The sequence below is a fragment of the Lepidochelys olivacea genome, assembly GCF_965140295.1.
Source record: "Lepidochelys olivacea isolate rLepOli2 genome assembly, chromosome: 27".
NCBI lineage: Eukaryota > Metazoa > Chordata > Testudines > Cheloniidae > Lepidochelys > Lepidochelys olivacea.
Window position 1 is genome coordinate 13,464,382 of NC_140437.1, and position 21,478 is coordinate 13,485,859.

Sequence of the window (21,478 nt, forward strand, 5' to 3'; positions counted from 1 at the left end):
CTTTTTTAATTTATTTTGGTTTGGTTTGGGATTTTTTTGTTTGTTTTTTAAGCCTGGATGTGTCCCATTGTATGCCAGCTGATCAGGGGGAAAAATCAAATAAATTACTAAATTTGAAAATGAAAATCAAATTGCTGCAGGGAGTCAAAATGTAAGGCTGCCTCTTAAATAGGGATAGCGTTTGATCACAAGCAGAGAATGAAGTTACTTTGTCAGTGGAGGACAAAACAATAGGTGAGCTTCCTTGCCTTCCAAACTAACGACACGGGTTCTAAGCTAATGGAGCGATGTTATGGGTTTCGTTCCGAAACCTGAGCATTTTACCCATTTATAATTACCAAAGACTGTTAACAAAAAGGAAGCGAATCCGTCCCCAAATAATTCCTTATTCTTTTTAGGCAAAGAGGAAATAGTTTGCACCGATTCATTGCTGCAAGATCTTGCTATGACAGGTAGGTAGGTAGGTAAATAATGTCCTTAGGATAAAAGTTTCAGGAGTTTAGATAACAAAGGACATTTTGTTAGGAACGAAGAGCCTGCTTTCTGTGATTTAGACTGGTGTAAATTCGAAGTAAACCTATTGAGGGCAATGGAATTACACGGATTTAAAACTAGTACATGAGAGCAGAAGCTTGCCCTACTTCCTCAAGAAACTAAAATAGGCATAGCTTGCCAACAGATGTTAGCTTTTCACTGGCACTTGATATATAGTATATATATGAACTATAATAAGTAAATCCCTTTCAACCAATTGAGGCAGCGCAGTAAAGTTAAGACTTTGGGGAGCAGATTATTCTCCTAAAGAGCAGAGTTGATGGGTAAAAGACATAAAGTTACCTGTTTAAAAAGCAAGAGTGTATATCAATGAGAATTTGCATCCTTGATAGAAAATGGAACGGTCAGAAGTCAACCACTTACAATTTCCATTTTAAAACTTGACCAAATAGGTTAAAACCGTGAGTGTTGAAAGGGAAGGAGGAAGCGGGAAATAGCATTTTTAAATATGTAACATGCAAGGAGTCAGTAAAACAGACAACAGGGTTGAAGATTAAATGTTCACACCGGATTCTCAAAAAAGACTCCAACCACATTTTCCGCGCTTCCTTTAGCCCCCGTGAGCCAAGTTTAACACCGTCATGAGGGGTGATATTTAACTCTGTCTGCTAGGGTAAACCTTTATGTAGTAAAATTAGAGGAACTCAGCGACTTTCATTAAATATTAAGGGAGATCCGGGGACGGTGAACAAGCCAGGAATGCAACATCATTCTTTGTCAGGCATATATTAATTTAAATCGTTGGCTTCCAATTGATTTTGACCACTTGTTTTTTAGGTCTTAGGTTTTTTAGGTGTTAGATTCTGAGCATGAAAAATTAGCCCACTGAGGAAGGCTCCTGTAGTTACGAAGTTGGAAGGAGCGAAAATATTAATTTCGCTCTCATTATCGTTATTATTACGGCTCCTTTGCTGTCATTAAAGCTTCAGACAGTGCACCACACATAACTCTATCGTCCAGCCCCATGCATTAGTCGCATTAAAGGGGAGTATAAATCAATAGTAGGGGGGTTATTCGGTTCTGGTTCCAGACGCCATTGTACAAAAGTCCCCCTTAAATAAGTCAGATGTCAGGAAGAGCTTCAGGTCCCGCAGGATGTTGAATCGGACAAGGTGGCAAACATTTATGCTTTTGACACCCTTGGCTATAATGAATCCCATTTCCCCATTCACCTGGCACCATATACTCTCCGAATCCATTACTGATATCGCTATCTCTATCCCTAGCCTTCTGATTTAAGGTGGGGGAGGGGGGAAGATGCCTATTTCAGATAACACTTACATTTCTGCCTTGCCTTTCCAGCTGGTTTCTAGCAGGGTGGGGCAGAATTGTGATTTATATGATGCAAAGATTTTGGCTTGAGATAAGCCTGGCTGTAGGATCTATTCTTATTGGTAATGTTGCCTCAGATCTTCTTCGCTTCTATACTTAGATTTTTATCAATGAGCCCTTTAAATAAACAAGGCGAAAGTTTCACAGTGCTCTTTCTTTCTTTCTTTCTTTCTTTCTTTCTTTCTTTCTTTCTTTCTTTCTTTCTTTCTTTCTTTCTTTCTTTCTTTCTTTCTTTCTTTCTTTCTTCTAGAAATTTGCCACCGTTGTATCAAGCTGATATTTACCAAGAACGGTTTCTTTCTGCCTGGAGCCTTCTCAATAACTAGTCTCTGTGTTTTTCTCTCTCTCTCTGTCCCTCCGATGGCTACCTATTATTTAGCATCGGATGACGTAATACAATGAAAAGGGTTTCGTTTTGTCCAGATTTGGGCAACCAAAAGAGCTCTCATTGTTCCCTTTGGTTGGTCAAACAACAACAGCAAAAACTCCTCTTACCCAGCCATGATCTTTGTAACTCCCTGCCATACCTACCTCATTAAATCACACATATTTTCCCATTTGTGTTCATTATTGGTTTATTTATCGATTAGGTAATATAACTTCGGTGATTAGCTCTCTCCTACGGACTAAAACTATGTGTAAATCGTTAAAAAATGTTGTCTATATTTCTTTATTAACTCGGTTAAACTGAATGCATCAGGAAGCAGCGGGTGTAATATTCTTCCTTGTGTTATAGTTATAAACGATATGAATAATATTTAAAATACTTGATGAGCTATTGATCTTGTCATTAAAATAGTTCAGGTTATTATTGTTTCGCTCATTTCTTTGCAATAAGCTGTTCTTCTTGTCTACCACCGTTTCAGAAAAGTTTGATCCACCAGCATGAAGAATCAATATTTACCTTATCATATGCCATCTCCAAAGGCAACATTTCTCCCCCCATCACACCCACCCTCCCGTACATATACACACACCATTTCTTTCCCAGAGAGGCAGCTATTAAGGTGGAAAATATAAGTCCTTAGTTCATAATTTATTGCAGGCTGTAAGAGAGTGTTCTGTAAGATCAAAGAATTATGGAAGGATAGAACTCTTTGGAACTGCTATGTAAGGAGGCCGGTAGCTAATACAGAACAGGGTAATACCTGCAGTCAGTACATAAGCTTGTAGACTCAACAGATGAGGTCTCAAGTATATGAACAATGCATTTCCAGTATACAGTATTATAACTCTTATTCCTTATACACTGTCCAATTTCTGTTTTAAAATACATAAGATTCAGGAATCATTCATGGGCCATCCATTTATTCCGGTTGATCACTTCAAAACAAAAGGATTTAAAAAGAGGTTAATATTACATTGTAAATGCAAGATGACCATTGTTGGTTAAAATAACTGGCCCCTACACCAATAACTGTGGCCCTGTCAAAGGGAGTGAATTATTTTAACAAATCGTATTGTCTAAAAGAAGAAAAAGAAACAACAAACGGATAAACATACATGCAGAGGTGAAAAAAGCAATTAATGTCCGAAATAAGTATACGCTATACAGGCCTTAAAAACTGCCGATGACCCATAGCGCACTCCCTTGCAACTTGGCTGATACATTTCTGTTTAAAAAGGGATTGGGACGAGATTTATTTGGAGCAAAGACAAAGGGAAAGGAGACCCTGGTTTTCTGTTAAATAGGCAAAAGGTTGGATATAATGATGGTGTCCTTTGAAGTTCCGGGTGGTTTTTCTTTTGCTGGGGGTGGGGTGGGGGGCTAATAACCACATTTCAACACTTGACTGCGATAAACCAAATCAGGTGCTATTTCAGAAAATCAGAGCCATAAATCAGAAGGGTTTGATTCCTTTTTATTTAAAGACAGAGAGGGGTTAACTAAAGAATTTTTGTTCAATAGCATTGAATATTTTGGGTTAAATCCGATACCTCGACCCTTCTTGGCAGAAAGATCTCGAGATCGGAAGAGAAGGCGACAAAAAATAGGGTAACAGTCTCTCCATGCTCGCACCAATGAGCTCAACAGGAGTTTCTGAAGGGAGACTCTGGCAAGTCAAATGGCCAGCTGTGTCATGACATTTTAATAGGCAACTTTTGTCCTTTCCTGAAAATCAACCCAGGCCTTTCCATTCTCAATAGCCGTAACACATCAACACTCAGTGATCCCCAAGAGCCGGATCCAAAGCCCACTGAAGTCAATGGATGTTTTCCCATTCGGTCCACGGGAGTGACTCCATTAGGCCAATAGGACATCAGTGATGGAAGGCTCAGAATCTCCCTGATTAAAAACAACACAAAACAATCGGTAAGGAGACTTTCCCCCTCTCTCCCGCCCCCTCCCCCCCCCGTTTTGGTGTGCCAAAGCCAGGCGATGGCAAACCTTACCCCTCTCATCCTTCAGATAGATTTTTGTTCACTCTTCAATTTTAGGCGAGGTTAAAAATACCCTACAGGATCATGTCCATTGACTCCTATTACTTCGCAGCCTCTGTGATTAAACTTAAAAGTCTGATAGGCTGAGTTGCAATTCACAAATATTGAACAGGATCGCAATGACCCCCAAAAAGTGCCGAATGTAACGCTTAACTTTTTTTTTTTTTTTTTTGGTCGAGACATATGGAATCAATTTTGAATCTTGACATTGAAGACTGGCCAATTCCTACTGGCCTCTAAAACCAGAATCCAGTTGGTTCTCCTCTCTCCGGCACCTCTTGTCACTCAGTATTATGCCCGTCTTGCAACATTTTAAGTCTTTATAAAGAGAAATAGCTTTTCAGAGAGGTGCCAGGGATTCCTCCCCCCCCCCCACAACGGGGAAAATAAGTACAAGACCCGCACTCCCCCACCCCTCCCACTATCTCTGGGCATTCTGGAAAGGGGTCTCCATCCTTGCAACACTTAACGCGGTTTTGGAAGGTTTTTCTTCAGTCAAGGCAGTTCCGTTCGAAACGAGTGAGTCCAAAAATTAAAGCATCTTTGAGGGGGGTGGGGGTTGGAGGGAGGAAGGGAGAAGAAATCCGTCCGACAAAGCTGTCAGCAAGATCCACTGGGGTACAATAAAGTAGTTTCTTTTCTTCTCTTTAATTTGCTTGCTTCAGTTCAGATACTTGCAGCAGCCGATTTCCCCCCTTCTCTCCTTCTTCCTGAAGTCCTTGGTGGAGAGCTAACACAGGTAAGAGGTAAAGGGGGGGGGTGGAAATTGATGCAACTTTGCCTTTCCGTACTCTAAGAATTCCAGCGCTCTGAGATAGAATTAATGGCTCCCAAAGCTTTGACAGGCCAGAGACTTCTCCATTGGTCAACGTGAACTATAGCTGACTTTCCCTAGTCTCAAATTAAGACTGATCTTTCCGAAACATAGCCAGGGAAGTTGAAGATGAGCAAGAAAAAAAAAAGAAAAGAAAAGAAAAGAAAAAGGGAAAAGTTGCGTGATTCATACCTAGACGGGATACAGAAGCTTTCTTTAAAGTCCGTGTTTCCCAGCTAGGTTTCCCTGTGACACATTTGTTAAAGCGTTAGCACCTCTCCGCTGTTTGGAAAAAAACTACAAACGCCGCTTTGGAAAAGCGGAGTGTTAAACTGAAGAATGTATGTGAGCGTGATTTATGGCCCTCAGAAGTTTTGTTTACTTGGAGCAGCTCCTAATTGCAACTCTTTTCCTGGAAGCCCATGTCTTCTAAAAATTCCACGATGCTGATAGTGGGTTCCCTCTCCACCCCCCTCAAATTCTGCTTTTATTTGCCAGATGTGATTAACAAACATCTGGCCAATTTACTTGTTTTCCCCGATAGCTGACCAATTAATTTTGGTGGCATGGGTAAGTATGCGAGCCTTCAACATTTTAGATAAGAACAATGTTTTATTATGAATCCCACCAGCTAAAATGTTTTCAGACCATGAAAGGAGCTCCAAATCTGCTCGGGGTTTTGGAGAATCCACAATAAAGATTTATTTTTTATATGTAATTTCTTCAATGAGCTCCATTTTAAAAGGAGGGGCAGGAAAACGACTCATGTTGTAATATATGACACAATATTTACGAGTGCTGTTTCGTCACTCATTCTGGGGCTAGGAGTCGGAAGAATTGGTCTCTTTGTTAAGGCCCGATGTGTATTTTAAGAGTGAGTTGCAACACAACGAAGTTTATGCGGAAGACAGGAAGACAAATAGGATTAAATTTGAAGTTCACTTTTTTTAATGTGCTCCCTGTTCAATTTGGCTGGTGTTTGTTTGTATCCTTTTGTACTCTGAAAATAACTCAGTTCCTGGGACAATTTGTTAGTTAGAAAAAATGCCCCCATACCTTGTAAAACCGCAAAAGTTTAGACTCAATGTCTAATATTTCCCGAGGCAAACTAGTGTATATTGGCAGAGAGCTACACAAGCGCCGGATTTTTTGCTGAAAATTGCCTTGCATTAAATTTCCTCAGATCCAGAATTATCTTTACTCGCCTCCAGCGAAATTTGAAATGTTTTTTTTTACCAAGCGCTTGGTCTGTTGGCGAATAAAATCTGAGGGGAACCACAAGGCCCTAAATGACAGTAATTTAATTGATTTTATCATAAATCATCAACTCCGCGAAGAACCAAAGTTTTCATTGAAGTAAATTGATATTAATGGACGATTTTTGAAATTCCAACTCTCTCTCTCTCTCGAGTTGGAATAGATTTTTGGTGCGCCTGTATCTCTTGGTTTGGATTTCATTCTCGCCACCACTCTCACGACAAACTCATTATACATTTTGGGGACCTTATTTTTCTTGCTTTTGTAAGGATCAAATCTTAATGAGGCAGCCGGCCAATGTTCAAGCACAGAAACACCACCGATCGGATTAGTCTCGGTAGATGGTCCATCAGAAGAGAAATATTTTTTTTCAGAGAGTCGTCCTTAAAGTATGGTTTTGTCTGGACAGCGTGTGTGTGTGGGTGTGATTATAGCGAGATCCAGTGGCCCTACATTTGTGTTAAACATCACTGGGAAGGACATTGTTGCATTCCAAATCACACATTCATTTCATTGCTAAGCATGCACGAGCTAGAGGAGATTTTAAAACAGAACTATGATCTCGGGTGCTGAGTTCCATCTAAGTATCCCCCACAATAACGACACTGAAACCCTGTTAAACATTGTTGTTCCGAATTCTTTCTCCTCTCATTAAAAATTAACTATTTACTGCACTAAGAGACTGTTATGGGTGATAGCCTTTTGATATGTTGATGAATATGAGAGACCAAAGACCCTTACAATATTACAGTATTTTAGCACTGCCAGTTATGGATTGATCTATCTATATGGATCACTGGTCATGCTATGTGTATATACACACACACACATATATATATATGCAAATTCATGTGTACATCTACATGCTATGTGTCTACTATGTGTGCTTGTATAGTGTATTTGCAGTGTATAATAAATACACTACACAATGAGAATGTAAAATAAAAATATGTTCTCATTGTATCTAATTATACAACATCTATAGAATGCTATACATGTGTATTTGTAGTATACAATAAAAAATTATAACAAGAGATTGCAAAAGGAAAATATATTCTCATTGTATCTAGTTAGACAACACACTCTACAAACACGTAGAGACCCAGAAATATGATTCCTGAACATAACTCTTTCTCTCTCTCTCTTCTCTCTGACATTCCTCCCTCAGAAATTATTACCTATCTGTATGTGACATCAAATGAAGGCAGGTAAAATGGACCCCTTGTGCATCCCTCCTTCCCACCCATCCCCCGCCCCGCATCACGCTTCTTTCTTTTCTTGCTTTCTTTTTTTTTATTCAGAGAAATGTAGCTATAAAGTAACGGAATGCCTTCATTTTATAACAGAAACTGACCAGTCAATAGATATTGGATGCTATCCAGGAATCCTTTCGAGAGGAAAAAATATATATATATCCTCATTTTTCCTCCAGATTTTTTATTTTTTTTTAAAGTGACTTAAAATCTGGCTAGCCCATAAGCAGATCACGGGGGCAGCCAGTGTAGAATCTACCGCCGTGGAACACGCGTCCTCTTTCCAGGGGTCGAGAAAGGCTTTAACTGTAAATCCACTCGGCTAAGAGAGGGAGCGTGGGGGGTTAAACTGCTCCAGCAGCCACCCCGGCCCACAACGTCTCTCTCTAGTAAAGTGCAGGAGCAGGTTATCAGCAGCAGATTCAAAGCTGAGGTCTTCGGAGATTGTGGCTGCTGTCGCTCGGAGCGGAGCAATCATCTTCCTTCAGCCATCCTCTTTCTTTCTTTCTTTCTTTCTTTCTTTCTTTCTTTCTTTCTTTCTTTCTTTCTTTCTTTCTTTCTTTCTTTCTTTCTTTCTTTCTTTCTTCTCCTCTAGTTCCTTCCACCTCTTCTGACATTTGGCTCGGAGCTGAGACTTTGCAAGCTTGTGGTTTTGGTGAAGACTTCGCACCTCCGTTTTCCTCCTCTGCTTAGAGGACCGAACAACAACAACAAAAAAAGCAAAACAAAATATCTGAAGGGAGTGACTGGGGAGGTGGGAAAAAAGAAAGCGACTGCTGGCAACTAAGTTTAGAGAATTCACTGGAAAGGGGGGGACATGCTGTGTGCGGGGGGGAGAAGTTCATTTAACAATTCTGTATAAAATGGGTAAAAGGTTGACGTCTACCAGTCACGTGAGCGCATAATTCAAGTCATTATTTTGGCATTTAGAAGGGGGGGGAGTATATGTGGGAGAGGGCTTCTGTCCTCCCTAGTCTCGCTGGTCACTGGCTTCCTAAATATCTATTTACAGCACTCTGGTACCCAAACCCTTCCCCCACTCCGAGAGGGAAAAAAAATTACAGTACAGCAACATGTGTGGGTGAAAGACTTTTGGCGACCAGAGAATTTATAGAAGAGGAGAGGGCTTCAGGGGGTGGGGGAAAGAAACAGCCAGGAATAGTGGGCGCCCTGGTTTTGTTGTTGTTTTGCATTTAGGAGGTAATTCAAAAGCACTTCCGCCGATTGATCATTAACCCGGTGAGTTATTACTCTTGTAAGCAAAGGTCATGGAGAGAAAGAGGGCTAATCTCTCAAAGACACCGTACACTCCGTTTCATTTTGATTTCTTATCCGGAGCTGGCTTCTGTTTAGACTTTTTGTGTGTGTATGAGACAGAGACAGAGAGAGAAAGAGAGAGAGAGAGTGCCCTTTTCGAGTGTCCCTAATCCATCCCTCCTCAACCTCAGCATTCCTACCCCTCACCTTCTTAAGAGAGGAGACGGGTTGGCCTCCATAATTCGGATATTGACATCCTGTTACAAAGTAAACAAAAAGAAAGGGAAGGGGATAGTGACCAGTCTTGCAATCTATCTATCTATCTATCTATCTATCTATCTATCTATCTATCTATCTATCTATCTATCTATCTATCTATCTATCTAGAGAGAAAGATAAATGTTCCTATTAAGATTATACTGCCTAATTTGAGAATACCCATAATTCACCACTAATATCTTTTAATAATGGTACATAATGCATGAGCCTATTGTTGGCAGTGAGGTAAAGAGGGGAGGAGTGGAGGGTAGTGATTTTATTTTTAATCCGGGTCTCGCAAAAAGTAGCAAAAACCCCTTTTGCTGGCGTCACTAAAAATCTTTCTCGGAGCCTTTATTTATTTTGTTTCTGTTTTCTCCCTGCCTTCTCTAGTCACGCCAAAAAATGCGACTTTCCTCCTCTCTCCACCTCCTTTTGTTCATCCCCCACCTCCACTCCCCCTTTCTTCCAGGCCTTAATGTGGGTGGAACTTTTATAGAGTCATATTGGGTGCGCTGGGCTTCATACGACATAAAGGGCGGTGGGGTTTTCTTTATCTTTATTGATAATCTACAGAGGGAATTAAAAACCCAAGTTAACGTGGTAAGGCTGTGATGTAAATGGAAGATAGCCAATGTTGTGTATTAAAGTGTGTGTGTGTGTGTGTGTGTGTGTAATAATCATCATCATCATCATCATAAATTATGGCTATAGGCCGCAGACCAGAGAGAGGTCAGCATGATGTGTGATTTATGTTCCAGGAATGTTGTCACGAGAAAGATAGAGGTGCGGGAGGAACATTTGATTTGAGATTAATAACATCAACAGACAGAACGGAAACAAGATTATTAAAGCGAGGGAATGTTTCCCAAAACGAAAATAATTTTAAATGAGTTTTCTCCCCCGCCCCCCTCTTTCTTTCTGAATCAAATCGTGTCAAGGTTTCAGTGATAAATCTCCGACTAGTTTTAAAGAGGTTTAAGCTGGTGTCGTTAATCCTTTTATCGAATAACTTTTGTGTAAATGTTACCTACATATAACATAAAATATCTGCTTTTTTTTTAATGGGGATCATTCAAGACAGTGAACAAATTGGCTACATAGGAAAAGATGTGCTGTAAATATTTAAGCTTCTGTTGTCTTCCAGTAAAATCGTCTGGAGGTTTCCACAAGGCTTTCATACCGCCTTACCTAATTAACTCGATACATTTCATTTTTAAAATGCACTTAACCCGGAATTACCAACCGCCTTTAACTAAAAACAATAAAAGGAGGCAAATGATGGGTTGCAGAACAGCTCACTTTTTTTTTATTAGTATTTATTTAAAACCAAAATTCACCAACAGGAAAAATACGTTTGCATTTCACTACAGCTAATTTCTACCGATAACTATTCTAATGCAAAGCTTGAACAGGCACAACTGGTAAATAATCTCCTTCAGAGACGGTTTCCAATGAGCAAGTGGCATCCAAATGTTTGAGAACCATAGAAATGAGAAATGCTAGACATTTACAAGTGAGCTAATACTAAAATATCTGAGAGGGCCATAATGAGGTTGCAAGAATTGTCTTGAAACTGCTTCAGATATGAGTCCAGTTATTTTTAAAAAATACTTATCTGAATGTCTGCCTGATACCAATCCTTCATCTTGATGATACTTATGTCTGTGTGTGTGTGTATATATATATACACACAGAGAGAGACACACATATATAAAACAACTTTTGGAAAGTGCTAAAAACTTGATGAAATGTCTCCTTTAGTTACATTGTTGAGAAAATGCCTCACATAGAACAATGGATATTTTTGTATTTAATTTTTGTCCATTAGACACTTTTTCCCACCATTACCACTGGAAGAGTTCTCTGTGTAATAAGTCCGATTTCCCATACCGTTGTGATGGAAGTTTTATCACTTTTCTGTTTTACAGTTCTCTTTCTTTCTCAAACCGCTGCGCTGCCTCATTTGTGTTGGACCAGACAACGGAGAATTGGTGAGTGTTATTAAACACGATGCCTGGCCATTAAAAAATGAACTTCTTAGAACCAGAAACCACTCTTTTTTTTAAAAAAAAAAAAAACTTGTTTAGTTTTTAGTTAGAGCCAACTTGTTTTCTTTTCACCACATTTATAATGACGATTATTGCCTTAACTTTTCTGTGAAGTGTTTTCGTTTTGCTACTGGCTTGTCTTTAAATTTTATGGTTTATGGTTATAATTTTGGGTGGACATTTTAAATGGAAAATGTTTTCTGTATTCCCTTTGAAAGGAAGTCTAAAATGACGAGGATAGCAAAATTTGGCTGACCTTGTAATGCAGTCACTTTTTAAAACAACAAAAAACTGCAACAAAAAGTAGAAGCGGAAATACAAGGTGATATGGAGCCTAATATCTACTTACAAGACACTCAGTGTATAGAAATGCAGCTATGATTTTATTATTTTTTTATTCTCCAGTTATTTAAAAAAGGAACCCAAAATTGGTACTTCAGAAAAAGTTCTTTGCAGAGTTCACGGCACCTCTGATGTTCTAGGTCTTCGAGCACAAGTCCATGAGGTCCCATTTGCGACAGTCTGTTGACTATTGCAGGGTCTTTTAAAAAGAATAATCCGTGAATCCTATTCGTGTCTCCTCCATGCCGCTCTGTAGCCCTGGTGTTCCAAAATAGACGCCCGCCTGCAGTTGAAGATGTGTGTCCCAGTCCCAGTCCATAAAAAGTTAGAAGGGAAAAAAAAATTCTCAGAGACGATATTTCAGTTACACGGTGGAACCCTCTCAAGACACAGGTTTGAAAATTGATGTTAGAACAATAGGTGGAAACACTATGCCCCCTAGTAAGCCTGCAGCCAGCACCTTGAAAGTCTTTTCCACCAGACGCATCCCGAAAGTAAGTTGTTGCAAAAGTAAACTCTTTATGTAGCCCCATTTTCAATGGACACTCAACAGAAGGTGCGAAAGAGTGATGCAAACGGCACAAGTGGACACACCTTCCAAGCGGGATCCAAAGAGCTTTCGTGTCAACCCCTTCCCTTCTCTGCCTACAGTTAAATTTTCCAGTCAGCACTTAACCCAAAGGCGGTGTGGGCAAGAATTAAAGGCGAGGAAGATCATTGCAATCTGGAACAATAACAGCAGGGGAAAGAAAAAAAAAAAAAGTGCAGACACCTACATTCTTTGCCCTGTCTTCCTCCCACGCTCCCTTTGCAACGCTTCCTTTCCCTGCACCTTCATCAAAACTCATCGGGGAAAGTTTCCTTGTGCGCGCTCCAGGAGTCATAACTCTTGCCCAGCTATAGCAGCAGCGTCTGGCATCATCATCTTCACCATCATATTAATACAAATCTTTATGGTTCAACCCCTCCCGGACTTTGCCTTTCCTATGTGATTTTACTCTCTCTCGCCCTTTAGAAATGCAAATTCCACCTCCTCCCGTCCACCAACCTGCAGTAGGTGGGGAATAGTGTAGCCACCAGCCAGAGAACTTTGACACGCAGACTTAATATTAAAGTTCCCCACGGCTGTAGGCTTTGAGTTGCATCAACACAACGGATTCTTCCTTTTGTCACCCTCTCCTCCCTCCCCCCACCGGTCTCCACTCCCTTTAAAACAAATAATCAGTCCCTGGCTGGCTGATCACCCCCCCTTCTCCCCCCCCCCCCGAAAAGTATATTTCATAATTATTCCATATTAGGGACTCTTAACAGGAGACAAATCCAGTTGGAGGGAGAGACAAAATATATGCACCAGTTATTGAAAGAAAGACGATTCTAACTGTGGGTGGGAAGGGGGGGGGAGGAGTATGCCTATGTTGAAAGGGTTTATTAACATAAATTGACACCTAATTGTTAAACACGTGAATCAAAGGAAAGCTTTGCTATCTTTCTGTCTAGGCCTCGGTCCACCACGTCTGCAATTAGCATAATTTTTCACTAGTGACGCTGTTTGGAAGGCTGTTGGCTTTGCCCAGCGCTCCAAAGCAAATCTTTAATTTTTTTTTTAAATACCACCTAGCTTTATTTCACACACACACACCCCTTCCCCACCCCGCATCCCCTCCACCCTGGCTCATTATTATTACTGTTATTATTTTTAATCCTAGCCCAACCTTGCCTAGTTAAAGGTTTCGCGTTCAGCTTTTCTTTCTTTCCTTTTTTTCCCTCCTTCCCTTCTTCCCCTCTGCCGTGGCCATTGTTATCAGTGAGCAGGGCGTACCAGTCTATAGGGCAACTAGAATCTCAGGGTTTGTCCATTCAAAGCCCTGAGCTTTTCTACACATCTTGGAAGCTGTAAAGCATCTTGCTTTTTTTTTTTTTTTTTCTTCCCCAAACGAACAGAGGGAGAGAGAGAGAGAGAGAGAGAGAGAGAGAGAGAATTTGAGCAGCCGTAACCGAAGGCTACCCTGGCTTAGCCCCCCATCCTTTGGCTTTATTACTGGATTTCTCTCTCTCTTTTTTTTTTCCACGCACACTCACACACTTCTATCTATCTCTATATATTCCTTTAACATTTTTTTAAAGGAAGAGGGTGCAATTCCTTGCTTATTGATTGCTTTGCTGCTGGATGTGAACATACATTATGTCTGCCTGTGCTTTGCTCGTCAGAGACTAAGGTAAGCTGGACTCAAATAGGCTATCACTTTGTGAATGGCGGAGTCTATGTCCCAATGATTTATGACCATATGACTCCAATCTCGGTTCAAGAAGAGTTCACAAGCTTTAAGCTTCCTTCCACGCAGCGACTGTTTTGCAGCCCTCATCCAGGGGCCTTTCTTTCCCCCCTGCTTTTCAACTGGGGGGTTCTGCTTGGGGGTGATGATGCGGGGGGGGGGAAGGGAAATTTTAGGAATGTGTCTCTATTTTCCAGGCATATTCACCGCAAGGCAGTCGCTGGAATTTGAGGTGCCTCTCAGCGCCAGCCTATTGTTAAGAGGCATGTCGATAGCGTTCTTATTTTAAACTAAAAACGGGTTTATTCTTTCTTTTGCTCTGTCTGTGAAATATACCTTAGGCGGGGGCGGGGAGGAATGAGCTGCTCTTCTTCCTGAACAGAGTCAGGTAGTGAATTTAGGATTTCCAACATGGAGGGAATCGCTTTAAAGGGAAATAAATAGGCTTAGATCTGTTCCCATCCTCTCACCCAATCTTCCTATGAACCTTTTGACTTAGATCCCTTTTCCTTCTCCATCTCGGTATTTCACTGGCATTTTTTTTCAATCACCTCTAAATCTTTCGCCGTAAAAGTTCTTGTGTTGTGTCTTTAATGTTGTTATCCTTCGCAAAGTGAAACTTGGAAGATGGGGAAACATACTAGACTTGATCCTGCGGTAGTTAATTGGAACATGATATAATCTAATATTTATTATTCTGCCTGAGATTTTTTTAAAAAAAACACGCACACAGACAATTCCTTGGAGTAAATAATTAGGATTCCGGCCGTCTTCGGGAAGATAAATGACCGGCATTTGCGAGGCGTTGAGAGATGAGCTACAAAAGCAAATCTCTTCTGTTGAAGCTCCAAACCAGATAGCTTCGGTTTTTTGGGTGGAGAAGGCGGTACGATTATTGTATGTATTTTTTTAAAATCACCGCTGTTCTTTTTAGCTGCTTTTGATAAGCCCCTCGGGCATTTAAAAGAGAAAAAAGAAGAAGAAAAAGAAGATTAAAAAATAAGAAGAAGAAGAAGAAAGAAAGCAGTGTAAAACAGGAAGGCCTGGGAGAGATTCCCACCTTTTTGTACTCCTCCTCAATTTCAGCCACCCTATTCATAATATATGTACTGCTGGTTGTTAATTAATTCACAGCTCTTCAGCTGGGGTAGAGGAGTATACTTTTTAATATTTATCATGACTAGGAAATAAAACCCGAGTACTCCCTCCAATAATTCTCCGCAAAATTATTCCAGACTCTTTGTCGACAAAATAAATAAATAATATAGCTCTGTGGAAGCTATCGCACCGATTTGGGAGTGGAGAAGTTGATGTATAAAAGCTAAATCAATCTTACATGTGTATATTGGCGGAGAGTGTGTTGTCTGAAGTGCAGTTTGACATAACCACAAACACACAAAAGTCGGGGGAGGAAAAATCCGAGTGTTATTTATTGTAGAGCTGTGCATTGTGTTAAAGCTTTAGTATTTGAAAACATCTCATTAGACTTTATTTACATGCAGTTTATTTTTTAAAAGTGATAAAAATTAAATTTTAAAAATGGCGATAAATATCAAATCCATCCTCGCATAATGTGCATAGTAATGGGGAAAATCCACCGGGTTTTTAAAATAAGTTTGCTGCTTGGTTGATCCCCAGATACCAAATTATTTTCTGATCAGTGTCCATTCTTCTTGGTTTTTTTCCCCCATCCCATGAAGAGAAAGTTCATACTTTGGGCAAAAGGAGGTAGTAAAGGCTGGTTTTTCCGGTTTTCTGGAACTTTTGGGCTTGGATTGGAAAGCAAACCTAAACAGAAGGGTGGTGGGGGGGAATGATGAAAAGTCAAAGGGATAGAAAGCTAGAACCAAATGGCCTGGTGACAAAATTGTTTTTTAAAAAAACACAGACACACACAATGAAACTGGGTTTGGAAGCAATTCTTTTCAATGGCAGTTCCAGACTCAAGATTTTAGAGAAATGGGGGTGAAGAGTGAAAAGGTACTTGTCCTAAACACAATAGACAAATAGGCCAAAGGAAAAACGTTTTGTTTTATTAAATGGATGCCCCAATATCTGTTGAAAATATTTTCTCCAGAATTGCAAAGACAACGTGTGTTATTGTGGAAGCAGCAAATAAAGCTAAATGAGTCAAGAGACCCTTACCTTGATAAAATATAGAGACTATTTGCCATTCTTGGTTTAAAATCAAAGACTCTGTGAGGCAGTCCTACAATAAAGCAACAAAACTTTGTAGTATCTGATCCTCCAAACTTTCGTTTCTGGGCACATCGTAACCTTCTTTCTTTTATTCTTGGGAACTGCTTATTGTATTGACTGGATTAGGATGTGGGGTAAAAAGGCATGAATTATATTCGGTTCATGTTTGTGGATAGCAGTGATCCATTCTATGTTCTTGTTCTTATTATATTAATGTGTGTGTGTTTATGCCTATGTATGCATATGAAATCACCAGTGCTTAGACATATTTAGACATACACGGTGCAATGCTGTTCATAAAAATGCATTGACTTTAAAAAATAAACTTTAAAATAGTTGATAAGCCTTGGGAGGAGGAACACAGGACAAATCTGTTCAAAGCATCTGTTAGCCCTGTTCTGTAGGACCCTATTCATGTCATGTGCTTTTCACGACCTAAGATGGATTCATAGCCAGGCCACTATCATTGTGTGTTTCTTCTAACCTTTCAGGTCAGCTTCCAATAGACAACTGGAAACGGATTGTCACGTGACCTTGGGGTGCCAATGTTCTTCCATAGGGGTCTCAAGACCCTGGTAGTCGGTAAAAATATTTTTTGGGAATCCCAGAGATGCAGAAAACAACATACTACGACAGTTCGACGCTGTTTGGAGGTTATTCCTACCAGGGTGCTAATGGGTTTGGTTATGATGGCCCTCAACAGCCTTTCCAGCCTTCTTCTCACGTGGAGAATGACTACCAGAGGTCTGCCTGCTCCCTCCAATCTCTTGGCAACACTGCCCCACATGCAAAAAGTAAAGACCTGAATGGAAGCTGCATGCGTCCGAGTTTGCCCCGGGAGAATCATCAAGCCCCACCTGTCTCACCACCCCCAAACTCCGTCACCAACCGCAACAGTAGCAACAGCGATAGCCAGTCAGGGAGCAGTAAAACTGCCCCCAGCAAATCAAATCTCAGTTCAAACGCAACTCTCACCAAACAGATTTTCCCCTGGATGAAAGAATCGAGACAAAACTCCAAACAGAAAAACAGTTCCCCTACCACAGGTATAATGTTCTGCTTTTGTAACCCTCCACTTCCCTAAACAGCGAGGTAATGAAGCCACCAGCCTGAATGCTCTTGTCTGAAAGTGGAAAGATACATGCATTGAAAATACTGCTATGGTTGGCGGAGCCAAGCCATTCAACCTCTATTCAAGCAAACCTCCTGGTGATTTCAATGGGAGTTTGGCCTGAATAAAGCCCACTGGATTTGGCCCATTATGAAGATTTAGCTGTGTACACTTGATTTATGTATTTATTTATTTTAAATGCCATAATATTGTAGTAAAATGCACCAAATAAATTGTACATAGCTAAAGGTGGCTGAAGCATTGAATGCATGTAGTTACTAATAAATGCATATGGATATCCATTGCAGCATATTTATCAGTAGTAAAGAAATTCCACAGGATATTACTTATCCATCTATTTATTGATCAACAGATAGATAGATACATAGATAGATAGATAGATAGATAGATAAAAGAACACCATGGAATTGCTCTTTTATATATAATATAATAATATATAGTTGCCCATACATACACATAAACAGATATGCACGTGTCTGTTTATTATATAAGTGTGTGTGTGTTTTAATATAGTATTTGTGTTATATATGCATATATATTCTATAAGGGCAATTATATATATGCATGTACACTGAAGGCACAAATGCATGTGTGCCCCTATGCGCCCATGTGTGTTATCACCTATATTAAATACACACCCACATTTATACAAAACACATACACATGCCTGTGAGGTATAAAATATACACACATGAAAACGCAATACACACATTGCTGGCATCCGTGGTTATATTAATTTGCTTTTCAAAACACTGCCCCCTGCCAAATTTTATTGTCTCGAAATTATCTACTGAAAATAATCGACTCCTAAATAAATGGCCCTGGAATCCTTTTCTGCGTGACATGATCAAATTTTCATAAAGCAGGGGCAGCTTTGGAGAACAGAACTCTTAATAAATGACATGATTATAGAGTGCAAGCTAATGTGAACGGTGGGGGGGGGGAGGGATGGTTGAAATCCGCCTGCCTGTTACAGGATTTATTAGGGAACGGTACATTCAATTTCTGCATGTAAGTAATTATCTTTTATTTCATTTCGGGCCGGTAGAAAGCTGCAGCGGCGAGAGAAGCCCTCCGGGGTCTTCTGCCTCCAAACGAGCCCGGACTGCCTACACGAGCGCACAGCTGGTGGAGCTGGAGAAGGAGTTCCACTTCAACCGCTACCTTTGCAGGCCCCGCCGGGTGGAGATGGCCAATCTGCTCAACCTCAGCGAAAGGCAGATCAAGATCTGGTTCCAGAACCGGAGGATGAAGTATAAGAAAGATCAGAAGTCGAAAGGCATGGGGTCTTCTTCCGGGGGGCCCTCCCCAACCGGCAGCCCGCCCCAGCCCATGCAATCCTCGGCAGGATTTATGAATGCCTTGCACACCATGACTAGTAACTACGAGGACCCATCGCCTCCTTCCTTCAATAAACCCCACCAGAATGCCTATGCCATGTCCACTAACTACCAAAACCCCATCAAAGGGTGCCCCGCCCAACAAAAGTACGCCAACACGGCGCCGGAGTACGACCCCCACATATTACAGGGCAATGGGAGCACGTATGGGACTCCCAATATGCCAGGCAGCCCTGTATACGTTGGAAGCAGCTACGGGGATTCTATGCCTGCTCCGGGCCCCTCCCTTTACGGCCTCAGTCACCTGCCACACCACCAGTCTGCCAGCATGGACTACAACGGCGCTCCACAGATGCCAGCCAGCCAGCACCACGGACCCTGTGAGACCCATCCAACTTACACAGAGCTTTCCACGCACCACGCCTCTTCTCAGGGCCGAATCCAAGAGGCGCCCAAACTCACCCACCTGTGATAGGGTGGGGGGCAGGGTGGGTTGTGGGAGAGCAGGACAGACTGGGGAAGAAGTTGGGGAGCACTGAAGTGAGGGAGTGAATCTGCAGTGGGACCTGGTTCAGAAACATTTGTGTTGCACCCTTAAGATATTTATTTGGTGGCCTGTCCTGTTAGCCCTTCAAGTGGAGAAATTTCCTGTTTTTTCCTGAAGATTCATTTTATTTATTTGCAAGATGCAGCTCTCAAATCTAATCTAATCTAATCTAATCTAATCTATCTCCGTACACACCCCACTATCTCTCTCTCTCTCTCTGTCTAAACTCTAGATAGATATACCTTCTAATGCTTCAACACAAATGCTTTTGAATATATATCTGGGGTAGTTTTATGGAAATCTAGCAAAATACAAAACCAAAAGAACCTGATATATTTAAAGAAGGTACAAATAAGTACAAAGATTCCTCTGACATTGATAATGACAGCATATTGTCAACCCACCAAATCTATACAGTTGGCCTATCAATAACAGATACATTTTTTAATCTAAATAGATTCACAGAAAACTGCACTCTCCAAATCTCCCCCCAAAGAATCTTACCTTTTTCTTTCCAGTCTAACTCTTGAGATGAAGAACATCTTTTTTGCTGAGTAATTCCTCCCCTCACCCCATTAGCTGAAAATATACATATCTGCCAAGACTTGGAAATAGTACCTTTCTTCCTCCTCCTCTTCACAGGCTCCCCAACTAGGCTGAAGAGTTGCAAAGGTTCTGGAAATAAATTTCTGCAACAAAGCTGATTTTTATATATTTTTTTTTAAAGAGGCCAAAGAGAGGAAGAGAAAGTTGACAGGTCTGGATATTTTTAACCTTTGCCTCTTACGAAGTGAAGTCTCCATTCGGTTACGCTTTTTCGTTTAGGGTTCATTAACAAAAAAGCAATCTTAAGACTTAGAAATCCTACATTTTGTTCCTCCTTCTCTCTTGACTTAACGTGAAAACAGGGTATTTTTGAACAAACGGTGTGTCCTCCAAAAGAAGCAGAAGTGAATGGACCTTTGGTATTTGCTAATGCTTTCTTGTCTGGACATCTTTGTTGCACTTAGAGTTTACATTGAATGGGTATAAAACAACTTTGAAGGGCGTTCGTCCACTCAATCCTGACGTCTTTCAAAAGCTGTGTGTTCTGGTGAACATTCATATATATATTTATTGGTTATAGCCAGTTTAAAATATTTTTCCTTTTTTTGTATTATTTATCCCCAACATCATGTATTTATATGAGAAAAAGAATCAAATTGTACTTTTTTAGTATTTACTTGTTATAAAGGACATTGTGTTTCCTTGTCATTGTACAACAAGCTTATTTTAGTTATTGTAATTTAGGAAGACCAGTAGTTTTATGTTACCCTCGTACTTATGAATAATGTAATTAGTTCTACTGGAGGCATGAGAGCAGAACCAGACTGTAATTGTATAGTCCTGAATTAGAAGAACTATAGCTAATCCCCCCTCCCCGTCACCCCTCCTCTTTGGAGATCTTTCTTTGTTCCTACAGTAGTAATTTCATTTCCTTGCTTAAGGGGTTGTCTGTTGAACAATTCTTGAATAAACTTTCTGTTATCAATTTGGATCTTGTCCTATTAGTCGGATCTAAAAGCAAAAATAACATAAAGACGAAGTAGTCAAAACACAAGCTTAAATATCCCAGAGACTAAAGACAGATAGCTAGATACCTATAGTCTCTCCTCCATGGCGCACCCCTCAGGTTATAATCCTATTTGTTTTAGAGCGCAGGTTATAAACCGTTGACACGTTCCTAGACCACAATATTTAATTAAAAAGTTAATAGCTAGTCTCTATTTCCCTCACCTCACCCCACCCATTCGCCCCTTGGAAGCCTGTTTAAAATTCTCCCAAGCAGACTAAAGTTCACAGTCCTCTTCTGAGGTTACAAAGAGAGGAGATCACGTGTCATCCGAACGACACAGCCATTGGGCCTAAAATGAAAACAAAGGAAAATGATTAATCACAAAAAGGCAAAGAGGAATTTTAATACTGAAGTGAAATTAAATCACTGGAGAAGCGGAAGAATAAAACCTTGGTGCTGGGAGAGAGATGCTGTGATAGGGTTAAACTGCTAGTGAAAGGTAAAGGGAGGAGGGAGGGAAAGATGTATGCAGAAGCAAAAGCAAATATAAGATAATGCTGTGGATAATTTGTCTTTTATGCTCCAGAGCCTTAAGAAAACTTGTTTTATAAGCGGTGTGGGTCAATAAAAGTTTTATGATGCTGGAACTGGATATAAACTGTCTGTCAAACACAAAATGCCCCATTTGCATTGCTGTAACAAATAAGCAAGGAGAAAGCTCTGAGAGGGAAGGTGATACTCCTAACACTGTTCTTGGGGGAGGGGGAGAGGGGGGGAGATCAAAAGGCACTGAATACTAACATCATTTCGGTTGGAAACAATGGCTTAAATTTATTAATTAGCGGCGTGTCCTGCCTGTATGTACAGTCTT

The 21,478-nt window shown here is 40.5% G+C and overlaps 1 protein-coding gene across 6 annotated transcripts in view; it reads left to right on the forward strand.

Moving 5' to 3' along the window:
• The window catches only part of HOXB3 (homeobox B3), a 59,181-nt gene extending 38,594 nt beyond the window's left edge, over positions 1-20,587 (forward strand). For 5 of the 6 annotated variants that reach the window (XM_084615580.1, XM_084615582.1, XM_084615583.1 and 2 more), the window contains 3 exons: positions 11,100-11,162; positions 16,525-17,079; positions 18,214-20,587. In XM_084615580.1, coding sequence (XP_084471706.1) covers positions 16,644-17,079; positions 18,214-18,977 — 1,200 coding nt within the window. In that variant the 5' untranslated portion in view covers positions 11,100-11,162; positions 16,525-16,643 and the 3' untranslated portion in view covers positions 18,978-20,587. Of the gene's footprint in view, positions 1-4,077; positions 4,202-4,994; positions 5,069-11,099; positions 11,163-16,524; positions 17,080-18,213 lie in introns of those variants that run through there. The other variant, XM_084615585.1, reaches the window with a different exon arrangement.
• The last annotated feature ends 891 nt before the right edge of the window (positions 20,588-21,478 follow it).